The sequence below is a fragment of the Diachasma alloeum genome, unplaced genomic scaffold (assembly GCF_001412515.2).
Source record: "Diachasma alloeum isolate Michigan unplaced genomic scaffold, Dall2.0 Dall_scaffold_00396, whole genome shotgun sequence".
In the NCBI taxonomy this organism is placed as follows: domain Eukaryota; kingdom Metazoa; phylum Arthropoda; class Insecta; order Hymenoptera; family Braconidae; genus Diachasma; species Diachasma alloeum.
The window spans coordinates 482,691-497,216 of NW_021680535.1; the positions used below are offsets into that span (position 1 = coordinate 482,691).

General features: G+C 35.6%; 1 protein-coding gene across 2 annotated transcripts in view; it reads left to right on the forward strand.

Moving 5' to 3' along the window:
* The window catches only part of LOC107041976 (formin-like protein), a 101,173-nt gene that overhangs the window by 79,368 nt on the left and 7,279 nt on the right, over nucleotides 1-14,526 (forward strand). Inside the window, exons 3-9 of one of the 2 annotated variants that reach the window (XM_015262814.2) lie at nucleotides 3,143-3,229; nucleotides 5,834-5,940; nucleotides 6,034-6,173; nucleotides 6,434-6,612; nucleotides 7,027-7,419; nucleotides 8,108-8,224; nucleotides 9,346-10,240. In XM_015262814.2, the coding sequence (XP_015118300.1) occupies nucleotides 3,143-3,229; nucleotides 5,834-5,940; nucleotides 6,034-6,173; nucleotides 6,434-6,612; nucleotides 7,027-7,419; nucleotides 8,108-8,224; nucleotides 9,346-10,240 (1,918 nt within the window). The remainder of the gene's footprint in view (nucleotides 1-3,142; nucleotides 3,230-5,833; nucleotides 5,941-6,033; nucleotides 6,174-6,433; nucleotides 6,613-7,026; nucleotides 7,420-8,107; nucleotides 8,225-9,345; nucleotides 10,241-14,526) is intronic. The other variant, XM_015262816.2, reaches the window with a different exon arrangement.

The following is a 14,526-nucleotide window of genomic DNA, read 5'->3' on the forward strand; positions in this document are numbered from 1 at the left end:
CGTATATTACAAGGAGTTAGGGGGGGGGGGGTCTCAAGAAGATTCTGCTGAACCGCAGCCTCCCCCGAACTTATTTTCTCCCTTTTTTTATCCTGCAGCTGCCATCGCCTCTGTACGGTTTCTCATTGGCATTAAAAAAGAATTCAAAATACATTTGGAGGTAAAAAAAGTGGTTTACGACCATTCAATTTCAGATCTATTGAAAATTAAGTCATTCTTAATCAAGCCGCATTGGAAACGTCAGTGTACGATTAATAGGTAGAAATCGTAATTTTTTATGGAGGCAGTATCCGATTATTGGACCTCTTTCGGCACTTACATCCTCGACGATACGTCTAGATATGTCTAATAGTTTTTATGCAATTTTCATATCCAAAAGTAGAAAAAATTGTGGCAGAACCCAATCAAAAAAGAACTTAATTCCATTATTTAATTTAATTTATTTCATTCCATTATGCATTCGGAACCTAAAACTTCCACTTTATATAAATAGATGCATGCAAATAGTATTAATAAAACATGTCCAAAGCTCAACCATGTGAATGTATCAATTTGTACATCCTGAATGTCGCTTCCTCATGGGATAATTCGATGAGCTCCGCCTCTGTATCTATCAATTATAGAATTTTAACGATCCTAGGTCATTAGGGGATATAAAAATCCTCATTTTAATACACTTAAGGCCATACATAGTGTATTAATTCAATGGACGATGATTCATGTTATTCTCAGAAGCCAAATGTGTAGAATAGACTCCTTGAATCGAAGATTAAAAAAAAGGAAGTGTTAGACGGTTTCTTATGTCTTCCCTACCCTTTTCTCGAAATAAGTTGATTCCAAGAACCCAACGAATTATATGCATACGGCCCACACAATTTTTGTTTTCTTTTCTCCTTTATGGATGAGTGGGAAGCCGGACTAATCCTCCGTATGTTCATGTAGTCATATTATTTGAGAAAAAAACCAATTGGAAGTATGTAAACGGAAAGAACTGAGAGTCCCTGCGACGTTCTCGATTGACCTTTGAAGAAAATCCTACGCGTAAGAAAATGTCAGTCTGTCATTCTTCCTCTATGCATTTGTTTACGAAGGAATATAATTATCGACAGGAAATAATAGGATTCCATTCTATTGATTCCTTTTTCGTACATGAATTTTGAATGAGTTGATTGATGTATTAGTTCATGAACAATAATATATCTGAGATAAAAGTGACTCATGTGTAATTCGATCGATCCTTTGACCCATTCCAACCATTCGATGATTATTGATGACGATTCATCCGTCGTTATTGTTGGCACATATGTTGATCATAGTTGAATGAACGGTTTCTTCATTGTGAGTAATTTGTTTGAAGCTAAGTTTTTCTGAAGAATAATAAGCGATCATCGTACTTCAATAAACTCTTTGTTGGATGGCATAGATGACTTCCTGCTTAGTAAAGTAATTATCTAATGCAATTGTTACTGCCAATTCGATGAACAAAGAAACATAGCAAAAAAATCTTACATTCAGTAGAAGAAAACGGATTTTCAATATCTTTCGAACCATATCTTCAAAACTAGTTAAGATGCTTCGTGTAAAAAGACAAAATAATGAAAAAAATTGGAAAATTCATGGGAGAAATGTCTGAGTATGCTGTATCATTGAGAATTTTTGCACATTTTTTTCAGATCTCAGTCTCAAGAACAAAAATAATGAAATTTTGATGTTTTTGTAACCCCTCCAGCAATAACCTCCAAGGCTACCCTACTCTCAACACGGAAATAAATATTCAATAAAAATGACGTATCTTTTCCGTAATTCCGGAGCGAAATGTGATTGTAGGAAATTTTACGGAACTATCACGGAATTTTTCCAGAGCGTTCCGTAATTTTTATTTGACTCTCCTGTGAAAAATTACGATACCGTCACTGAAATTTTCTGAGTCGATTCCGTAATCGGTGAGCGAATTGTGAGTTCTGTAATTTTTACTGAATATTTCTCTCCGTGAATGAGGGAAATTTCCATAGCACCCAAAAAAATATTAAGGAAAAAGTAGCGAGTGATAAATCAAATCTTTCTTGAAAACACGTATAAGTTTCAGTTTTTTTTCAGATTTCATAAGAAATTTATTTGAACAAATCATTCCAAAAATTATGAGTTTCGGGGCAATTACACCTTCACGCGCAGGCGCTTAACTCAAATGTCAGTAAGCATCATGGGAAAGGTATGGGTTGGACCATGGAACTGAGAGAGAGAAAACACTCGACAGGTTTACCAACTCGAGACGGATTTTAATATTATTTCAATAATTAGGAAAACATTCCATAAACTGCTTATACTAAGTGACATAGTAAGGATACCTATGTAGGGTCAATTGAAAATCCTTTCATTATGCCGTCGTAGTATTACCTTCTACACTGAGAAGTAAATTATTTTCAATGCCTTACATCTCCGAATATTTTCGCTTTACGGAACTCCAATAACTTCTCATTTATCAGTATCGTTCCGCATTACATAATGAATACATTACATATCGAAACATTAGAAGTGCATATAAAAAAATTGTGAAAACAATAAATACTTGAAGATTGACCATTCTTCTACGCGATTTGAGCGAGTTCATTTGCGACAAAATTATACTTGAGTACAAGCCTATTTTAAAATATGAGACCTTTCTCGGGCGATGTGAGTTGAGATGTCTGGGAGAATTAAGCGATCAAAGAACAATTACTTGTCTCAAGTAAATATGATTCAGATATTAGAGAATTTTTTTCTTCGTGTGTGGCCATGGTAATTTTTATTATTTTATTCTCTCCATGTAGGTTTAAAAAATACCGTCAAGATATTTCAAAATCGGGAACTTCCACTCCGCTGTTCTCGAGTTATACCCTTTCCCCTGTACTACGAGTTTAACGGGCCGAACAAGCATCAATTTTTTTCGTTTCAAGTGCTCTTCTACTGCCATCACCGTTTATGATAACCAGAAGAAATAACAAAAAGGACCGATTGTTTTCTTCGTCCGGCGCACACATCTCGTCTCACTGTACGTGCGCATTCCAAAGTGTGACAATGTGGGATATTTTCTACGACGTTATTTACGCATTTGTCTCATTATCGTTGCAATTTTCATTCGATTATCGATATGTCTTTGTTTCAGGAACGAGTGCAAGCAAAGGACCCTCCCTCCCACTACCTCGCGAAATTGCGGACGTATCTAGACCCTAAAGCCTCCAGAAGTCATCGAGTGAGTACAACGTTTTCAAATCTTTGATAGCCAGTAGTGAAGTGATGAAGAACAGAAGACAAGTCCAGAAATTTCATACGGATGATGCGGTAAAAATTTTTTCGTCATTCCGGCCGTAAGGCAGCATTTCACGGACACTCCGCGTCCGTGAATCTCTACCACGGCCGTCATGACAAAAACTATTGTTCGTCATACGACAAAAAAAAACTTTTCTGACAAATATGATTGCAGCCCTCACCTTCGGCTCGTGCTGCAAACCTCATATTCGCCAGAAAAGTTTTTTTCGGCCTAATGACGAAATGTACTATTGTGATGCCTGCCTCAAAAGTACACTTTTCGAAACGGTTTGATGTGCGTAAAGCGATTGTTTTCTGCACGGCATGTGTAAAGTTCATGAGCGTAAAGATTCGCCCGTTATTCAATTATCTAGCTATAGTTATTCAATTTCTTATTGATTAATGAATTCTAATTCTGTGTTGTGATTTCTCCTTTTCTTAACTCATTATAGTAATTACAATGGCAGAGTTCGGTTATTTACAAGATCCTAATAGTCAGTCAGTCATCTCAAGTCTCACATACTCCAACATTATCACAATCATTGATCTTCATATAACAAAAAAACGTTGTTCCATGAATGAAAAGAAAACTTCAATTCCTCACCCTATTTGGCTTATTGATATGATATGAACACAGGCTAAGAAGACATAATTTGCTGTTTCTACACTGATAGAAAAAATTGTTTTTGAGATGTTTCTTCCTTCGAACAAGTATTATGTACTTCAACCAATTTCAAATAAATAAGATCTTACGGTGAATATCAATTATTTGCTCTTGAGATACATTTATTCACCACAAAAATGAAGGAATTCTATTTTTTTTAACCTAATATAATCTACAGTCGAGAAATTTTTGACTTCCATGAGTGGATCAAAAATTCGTACCTAGGAGATGGATATATTGAGGAATAAATTGAATATTGTTTTCTCGAATAAAGCCGATGTTCAAATTGAGTTTTCCATACATCACATTTAACGAAATTTATGATATCCAAGTTTGTGTAGAATTGCCGTAATCTATGATTCTGTTATTGTAAACAAATGCGATTTTTTTAGTCAAGAAATTAAACTTCTTTCAACTCAACGACATCTTACTCCAATCTCAAAGCTTTTTCCGCGTAACAATATTCATCCTGATGCAACATACAAAATGCCCACCTCAATTATGATTTACTTTCAACAGCGTATGATTTACTTTTATAACAGCGTATTTAGTCATGAGAATAATTTTGATTTTTGAGTAAACCAACCAATTTCTGCAGTTCGCAAACATTTGGCTAGAAAGAAATTAAATACTCTCATTATTACGATAAAGAAAAGGCACTTAAATTCTGGAGAAGTTCGATTTCTACCAATCAAATGTATCTCAAGGAGAGATAACTGGTATTCTTTATGAAGTCATGTTCATTTGAAAATTGACAACCAAATGATAATTGGTTCAAATAAACTTTTCTTGATAAATTTTTTTTGTCAGTGTATTTAGCTTATTGATGTGATATGATCACATGCTAAGAAGACATAATTTGCTTTCTCTGCGCAATCAACAAATATTCGAAAAGGACGTTACTAAAGGCACTGGCAGTGGGTTTCCCCTAATCTCTAAAGGAATCGAATTCTAAAAGGCTGGATCACTAATGGATAAAGCAACACTGCAGATATTCATAAAATAATCAGTACACTGAGAAAAAAAATTTCTAAGAAATAGAAATTCTATGATTGATCCAAATCGTTCATCGATTGAATAGTCGCAAAAGAAAATGCTATTGTAAGACACAAATATCGATTTGAACTAAACCAAAATTGGATTGTATGAAATCGATTTTGTTATAGTATAGTATATTTTGTTTATTCTATCGAATTTAGAAAATACTTGTTTTTGCGACAAAATCGATTTCATACAATTCAATTTTGGTTTAGTTCAAACGCTTCGGATTTGGCGCAAATAATTTTTTTTTCACAATTGCAATGGAAAAATAATCAGTTCAAATGATGAAGAATTGCGTTTGTCGTAAACAAGAAACTGCGCTTCGCGAAAGTCTCGCATCAATGAGTATCCAACAATATGTTCCTCATAGGCCAAATGAATATTTTATTGCATCTATGAATTCTGCTTTCAATCGAACAGATATTCTTTTGCGGGATATCGTGACGCTGATAAATTGGATAATTATATGCTTTATTCGAAGAAGATATCTGATAATACAGACATTGCTTTGTATGTACTGAAAAGTAGATAGCAACAAAAAAAAAGTTTAGACAACTGATCTCATTCTTTTTCAATCGAAAACATTAAAATTAAATCGATATTTGTTTCTTACAATAGCATTTTCTTTTGCGACTATTCAATCGATGAACGATTTGGATCAATCATAGAATTTCTATTTCTTAGAAATTTTTTTTTTCAGTGTACAATCGGTGTTCGTTCATCACTTTATCACTGAAGTTTCCTCAAAAGTTTTTTAGTTGCACAAACACGAACCGTTATCTTTAGTTTTGCGTTTTTACCTTTTTAAAGACTAAAGAATTATTATCTCAAAATTTAAAAAAGGCGTATCGCTTCCTCACATATTTCCAGAAGCGAAAAATGGTCGGGGAGTCGACGTCAACGCAAGTCCTGAGGGATCTGGAGATTTCGCTACGGACGAATCACATAGAGTAAGGGTTCATTATTTTCATTGAATTTGAAATTCTAACACGTCTGTAAATATTTACCCCTATAATTTATTGTTTATTTTGGGATTTCTGAAGGTGGGTGAGAGAATTTCTGGACGAGGAAAACCAGGGACTGGATGCTCTGATTGATTATCTCAGTTTTAGACTTTTGATGATGAGACACGAGCAGAGGCTGATGGAGTCAAGAACAGAGTCTGAAGAGAAAATTCAAACAAGTAATTTTTCGTAACTTTTGATCGGCTGTTCGTACAGAGAAAAATCCGTCCAAATTCATATGAGACAATTCTCGTGGGAAAAAACAACATCAATTAATTCAATTGAAAATGCACTGATGCATGTAAATAAATCGCCACGAACTCTGAATCGGATAAATTATCGTTATCTTCCTAATTAATTTGATTGATCAACATCCTTTGAGATTATTTTTTATTTCCTATTTCCATTTTAACATTAATTCGGTCAATGTTTATTTCAGGTGGAGTTGTAGAAAATACATCAACAAACAACGGTTGCCTCAGGCCTCCCCTTCACGATCTGAAAGACAGTCCCGGTGTAAAAAGACGGTCGAGACATGTTGCACGACTTAACATGGGCGAAGCGAAGGACGATATTCATGTTTGCATTTTATGTATGCGAGCTATCATGAATAATAAGGTAGTGAAAATAAAAACTCATCCTCCCACAGATCTCAATTCCCTCATTCACATTTTTAATAAAATTAATTCAGCCAAAAAAACAGTTCAAAATGCACTTCAGTTTCATCGATTTATTTATGAGTAAATTTTATACAAGAATGTCTCACCAATATTTTCTGATAAGAGTTATCAAAAAAATAATCAACGAAAAGGGACATATTATCTTGAATTGTTAATTGATGTCATACTTTATGCGATAATTTTCAATTTGGGAAGAAATATCAGATCTTCCTTTGAATTCAGAAAATTAAAAAAAAAAACCTCTGGCAAAATCAAACCCATCCCAAACAAAACAAAAATAAACAGCTTGAATTTTTTTTTTTTTTTTCAACATATACCGTAAAATAATATTGATTGTTTTTATTCGTTACAGTACGGTTTTAATATGGTTATTCAACATCGTGAGGCAATAAACTGCATTGCCCTTTCCTTAATTCACAAGAGTTTGAGAACGAAAGCTCTAGTCCTAGAATTACTTGCTGCCATTTGTCTTGTGAAAGGCGGGCACGAAATAATATTATCAGCCTTCGACAATTTCAAAGAGATATGCACGGAGCGAAAGAGATTCGAGACACTCATGGCGTATTTTACCCAATACGACAGTTTTCACATTGAATTTATGGTTGCCTGTATGCAGTTTGTTAACATCGTCGTTCATTCCGTCGAGGATATGAACTTCAGGGTACATTTGCAGTACGAGTTCACAAAGTTGGGGCTTGATGAGTATTTGGAGAAGCTGAGGCATACAGAGAGCGAAGATTTGCAGGTAAATAGTGAGAAATTGAGGAATTCATTTAACCATGACCAGTTTTTCCGGAGAGAATTTCGAAATGCAGAGGGGATACCAATATTTTGATATTATTTGCGGAAAACTCGAGTTAAGGCCCGGGTGGATTGTCTTTCGAACGTGATCTTGGTTGTTTTTTTTTATTTTGATAATCTGAAATGATTTTCAATTGCTACTCAGCTTTACATAGCCCTGGAGTCTCCAAAAATGATGATTGTACAATCAAAAAAAAGTTGAAAAAAAGCTGAATATTTTCAAAGAACGTTTTTGAATAATATTGGGAAATAAACCTAATAGGGAGGAAATTGCAAATCAACAATTTGATATATCTAATGGCTGTTAGGTTGTCACAGTAGTCAATGGCTGTCGGATTCTTAGTTACCATGATGAATTATCCATTTACTATTTCCTCTCTATCCGACTTATTTCTTAATTTTTATTAAAAAAGTTCTTTGAAAATGCTCAATTTTTTTTCTACTTTTTTTGATTGTACAATCATAATTTTTAGGGATTCATGCGTGATACAAAATCTAATGGAAATTGTGATATATTTTACATTATGAAGATGAAAAAACAATCGAGATAACGTTCGAAAGGTAATTTACCCGGGTCTTAAGATTTCCAGAAATGAATTTAGGAGGAAGAGAACTAATGGTCAATTTTCCAGGTTCAAATCTCCGCTTATCTGGATAATGTATTTGACGTAGCTGCACTCATGGAGGACAGTGAAACGAAAACTGCGGCGTTGGAAAAAGTTGCCGAATTGGAAGATGAACTTGGACATGTAAGTGAAATTAGATTAGTCGATCCGGTTTTATAAAGTGTAATCAAGCCTTTTCACTCAGAGTGTAACTGAGCTAAACTCTGGAAAGTTGAGTGGTATAGAAATTATCGAATAATACTGGGAAATGACTGTAAACAGTGACGATCCTTAAAGTAGTATACGGGGCGTTTCACGCAATTTCAACCGAGTAAGGAATCTGCAAACTTTTGACCATTTATATCTCAATAACAAGGCATTTTATGTGGAAAACTCAAAAGGGCTTTATTGTTCAGAAAGGGTTGTTAGTTATTTAAAAAATATATTTCTCGGAAAAAGTAAATAGTATTGCAATGTTTTAAATAAATAATTAGAAAAAACTTTGCAGTTATGTGATTTCCACTCTGTATAATTTGAAAAAAATATATGTTGTGGGAAATATTGTTGAGAAATGTGTGTTAAAATTTGATTTAATGACATTCACTGATGGCTGAGGTATTAATTTTTTTATGAAGTCACAAGCTGTCCTTGCTGTTCAGTGCGTTACCCAATTCAAGGGCTCTCAATCCGCTGAAACTGTGAAAAAAATACGACGTCACATTTTCACATACTTAATGAATACCAAATGTCGTAAGAGTATACTCCCAAAATTAATATAATTGATAAATCAAACATAAAAATGAAGACCCTGTGAAGAATTATTCGTCGGAGAACATCATTTTTCGTTCATAAAAAATTGTCGCAAATTGATTATTTATAGAAATGAATTATTACTGCTTATTGATGGAGGTTCCTCTCAAAAATTGCTTGACTCCAATTTTTTTCCTAAAAATAATACATGATACGTTGTATAAATTTCGGAAAACACAAACGAAAGACAAACTCTAATTGACACCAAACTTCTTGTCATTTTATTGACAACTTTTAGTGAAATTTTCAGATCAAAGAAGCCAAATTTCAAAGAAGATCAAATTTTGCTATTTCTCTCACGCTCAACAAATTTCCACAAACAATAATCGGTTGTACAACGTCACAGCAGCTTTCTATTCCTCAATCAAAATTCAAATATTAAATCCACCTCTGCCCCCAATAAATCACTCCACCTGTCCGTCAACAAACTAACAACCCCTTTCAAAAACTTCTAGGCGCACGACAGAATGACAGAACTGGAGCGCGAGTCTCTCTTGAAGCTCGCAGAGCTCGAGACCGAGCTTGGTGCCATAAAAGTTGAATACGCAGACATTCTGGATGCCAAGCGTCTCGTCGAGGAAGAACTCACCGCCCTAAAACGTCAACGCCAGGACTCGGCGCGTCGCCAGAGTGTCCTGGAGTCTAAGATTATTGAGCTCGAAACATTGACAGGTACCTTAACCAAGGGTAGCACCATGAGCATCTCCAACGGCTCCCCAATGATCTCTCCCACCTCTGAAACTTGCAATTCCTCCTCGGCCCCTTCGCAACCTCAAGAAGTCTCCCTACCACCGCCTCCTGCACCTGCACCACCCCCTCCTCCACCTCCTCCGCCCTGTCCACCACCTCCTCCGATGGCACCACTAGCCCCTGGAGACAAAATGCCACCTCCAGCACCGATTCCACCACCACCAGCTGGTATGATGCAGGCTCCAGATGGGGCAATGACGATTAAACGCAAAGTACAGACTAAGTACAAACTACCAACACTCAACTGGGTTGCATTAAAACCGAATCAAGTGCGAGGAACCATTTTCAATGAATTAGATGATGACAGATTGCATAATTACATTGATTTCGTGGACTTTGAGGAGAGGTTTAAGATTGGGATTGGGGGAATTGTGGCGAATGGAAACAGTGAGATTGATGGACTCCAGAGTTTTCCATCAAAGAGATTTAAAAAGCCGGAGAATGTGAGTCTGTTGGAGCATACGAGGCTCAGAAATATTGCCATCTCGAGAAGGAAAATGGAGATGCCTGTGGAGAAGGTGATCACGGCTGTCAATGCTCTCGATCTGAAAGTGCTGTCGTTGGAAAATGTCGAGTTGCTACAGAGGATGGTTCCTACTGGTGAGATTTATTCTTTTGTGTTGTGTAGTGAAGAGAGATGAGTCGAAGAACGTCGAATAGATTATTTCGCGGAAATATCTCGTGATTGAACTGCAAAATAAACTGTTGCGAAAGACTGAGAGCTGATGAACTATCCGCGGATTTTTTTGAAAAGTTTCAGGGGAACTTTTCAAAAACTTTGAGGATATCCAAGTATTTTTTACAGTTTAGTAAAGGCCACACTATAGATTCAGACATTTTCAATTATCAAATTTGTCAATTCAGTAGCGAAGTAGTGAGTTTTCGAGAAATATCTTCGTATCTAAGGGAGATAACGAAATTTTCGTAATGACCTTTTTTGTAGAGCGAATGGAGGGCTACACAAAAGTCATGGCCAAAATTTTGCTATCTCTCTTAGATTTCAAGATATTCGTGGAAAACTGGTGAATGATCAACATCGACTTAAACCGTTTTGCCGCTTCGCTAGTGAATTAAATTGCATGAAAAAAATTTGAAAAAAAAAAAGATATTCAGCATCATGAATAAAAGAAATTATTGAAACTTTCGGAAAACTTATTTTTTTATGCATGCAATTGACTTTTGGTAAAATTATGAATATGAATAAATTTGTTACTATTCCGAACAAATGATTTTTAAGATGGAAAATTGATTGTTTATAAATTATTTATAAAAAATGCTCTTCATTTTTAAAACTTGCAATTTTTCAATTATTTTACCAATCTTCCTCCAAAAGTAAACTTTCTAATCTTTTTTCAGATTTTTAAAATGTTTTATAACGATTCAATATCGAGATTTAAATTCAGACCTGCAAAGTTTAAGGATATCCAAATACTTTGGCCATTTTTTCTCTAGTAAAAGGCTTTTCTACTTTTATAGTCGAACATCAGAGCTTTCATTTGAGCCCCATTTGACCCTAAGTTTCTGGACATTTTACAAAGATTTTATTATTAAAACTTTGCAAGTCCGAATTTGGAACTCGATATTGAACCGTTAAAAAACATTTTAAAAATCTGAAAAAAATAGAATGTTTACGTTTTGCAGGAAGATTGAAGAAATAATTTAAATAATTAAATTTTTGAGATTGAATTTTTTAATAAATAAATTAAAAACCATCGTCCAATAGTAGATTGTGATATAAGGGCGATAAGAGGCTGGTTATGTACGAGTGCAGCAATTACATGAGTCATAACCTGCCACTCATCACCCGAATATCACATACTATTTTTTGTCAAGGCTAGAGTCAAAGCGCCCCCCCCCCCCACTGAAGAAAAACCAAACTATTTCAAAGAAAAAAAATTTCTGGATGAGAGTTGGATAAAATGGACCGTCTTCAATCGACAATATCTCCTGAACGAATGATACGATTTAGACAAATCAGGTTTCATTTTGAAGCTCGAAAAATACCTTCACGGTGGGGAAAAAATCGGAAAATTTCACTCTGCCGTCCTCGAGTTATTGACGATTAAAGACGGCCCAGCTTACAGCAGTCTTCCCGATATAAATAAAAATGAAATTATCAACAAAATGGCACGTATGAAAAAATTCAGTAGAAACATCTAGCGCATTCGTTAGACAATTCTATTGGATTTCTATAGGAAATTCTATCCGTTTTTCGCCGATTCTATTGAAAAATTCGGCAGCTTTTCTGTGCAGTTTTTAAATATAAATGTTCAATCGAAAATGTTGTGTAGAGAATAATCAATAGATTTTGCTCTTTTTTTTTATATAACTTATTCTCCGAGACCGTTTCTATATAAATCTCTGAGCTGAAATTTCCCAAGTTTTTTTGCTTGAACTTTGCAATGAATAGAAAAGAAATCCAGGAAAAAAAAGCTAGAAAATTTATGCCGAAGAATTCCTGAGGAAAATATCTCCATGGAATAAGCTTTATGGAAAGATCAAAATCTATTGATTTTTTCTATAAAATATTCTCGATTGAACATCTCAATCTATCTGTTAACAAAACGCGCAGAAAAGCACCGGAATTCTTCAATAGAATCGCCGAAAAACTAATAGAATTTTCCAACTAATATGCACTAGGTTTTTCAATAATTCTTTTTCGCACACATGAAACATTTATGAATGGGAAATTTGACGTCATGTTTTTCTGGAATTTCAAACATCGATAAATTCCTTATCTAAAACGAAATAATATGTCCTCAGAGAAAATGTAAATAACTAGAATATAATGTCTATAGACATTATACTCTAAATATTCGTTAAACAGGAGAGAAAAATTTTGTACTCTGGAAACGTCAACTGGCCACTTGAGGTTATTGCAGGCAACTGCATGTGGCGCTGGTGTCGCTGACTGATTGCTCCAAACGTCACTTATCGCACTGTTTAGTTACTTATAGCCCTAGGTCATAATAGGCTACTTATCGCACGCCAAACGCACCGATAAGTCACACTTTTGACGTAGCCGTGACAATAGTACATTAGAGTACAAGGGGACAAATTTCGTTTTCAACGAATGTGTAGTTTACAGGCCGAGCCGAAGGCGAGGAAATTTATTACCGAGTGCTCTATAATATTTTATGTCAAGTCGTGCAGAAGTCGAGTTTTGAGCAAACTGCGCGAAGCGCAGCGTGCGATAAACTCGACTTATTGCACGGCGCTACATAAAATAGTATATTGTGCATCAAGGGCTGAAAGTCATGTTTTCCCGTCCGAGGTGCACATGCAATTTTTTAACACGCCTGCAAAGGAAAGTTCGTATTTTGCTCTTTGATGAGCGAGAGGAAAGTGAGTACTTTCCACCCGAGGGCGGGAAGTACTCACTTTCCTCCCGCCCATCAGGGTGCAAAGTACGAACTTTCCGTGCAGGTGTGTGAAAAAAATCATTCATTCTGAATCGTAACAAATTTATCCATATTCAGAATTTTACCAGAAATCGATTTCATGCCTAAACTAATAAGATCTCCGGAAGTTTGAACAATTTCAATTATTTATTTATAAACAATGAATGTGTAAACAAATAATAATTCTGTTCAAAATGTAATTTTAATAACGCTGAATATTCTTTTTTTTTTCAAATTTTTCTCACGCACTTTAATTGCCGATGATTGAAAATGGTTGAATTTATAGTGTGGTCAGTACCAAACTGTGAAAGATACTTGGATATTCTTACACCTATCCAAATTACAAAAACCATTGGGTTCTTAAATTAAGAACCTTTCAGTTTTCTAAGAACAATCGAACGGGATAAAATTCTGGAATAACTGAAGGTTCATTCAACTTCAACAGAATAAAGGCGATACACTTATAATAACAACGGTTTTATCAACTTGAGTAGATTATATTTGGGACAGGAAAAATCATTAAGTCCAAAACGCCGGTGGTCTTTATTTTAAGAACTCGAAAGTTAATTTCAGAACTCAAATTCAAGCAAAAATTAATGAGAATTACAGAATTAGATATAGACCACTATAGTGTGGGCTGTGCCAAACTGTAAAAAATACGTGGATATCTCTCTATATAATAAAAAAGTAGCTTTCGTTTAACGCTGAAAATTTTTCAGGGGTCATGAGGGTCCCGAGGGTCATAAGGGTCATGTGAAATATAAGGGTCATATGGGTCATGTGAAATATAAGGGTCATAGGGGTCATACTGGACCTAAAGGTCATAAGGGTTATATGGACCCTGAAGGTCATAAGGGTCGTACGGACCCTAAGGGTCATAAGGGTCATATAGACTACAAGGGTCATAAAGTAGTATTCTTGTAACGCTGAAAAATTTTCAGGGGTTATGAAGGTTCCGGGCGTCATAAGGGTCAGAAAGGTCATATAGGCTCTAAGGGTCACAAAGGTCATGTGCAACATAAGGGAATTCATATGGGTCCTAAGGGTTATAAGGGTCATATGGACCCCAAGAAACATAAGGGTCATATGGGTCCTAAGGGTTATACAGCACATAAAGGTCATAAGGGTCATGTGGACCATAAAGGTGATATGGGCTCCAAGCGCCATAAGGGTCACAAAGACCGTAAAAGTCACAAGTGTCATATGGACCACAAGGGTCATAGGGTTATATGGACAATAAGGTTCATAGGGGTTATACGGTCTATAAAAATCATAAGGGTCATACGAGTCATACGGGCCATGAGGGTCAAACAAGCAATAGGGGTCATAAAGGTCGTACGGGCTTTGAATCATATGGACTCTTGATCTTACGGGTCCTAAGGGTCATAGGGGTCATACGGACCTTAAGGGTCATAAGGGTCCCACAAGGTCGCATGGGGCGGGGGGAGCGAGCAAAGCGAGCGGGGGGGTGAAGCCCCCTAGTCC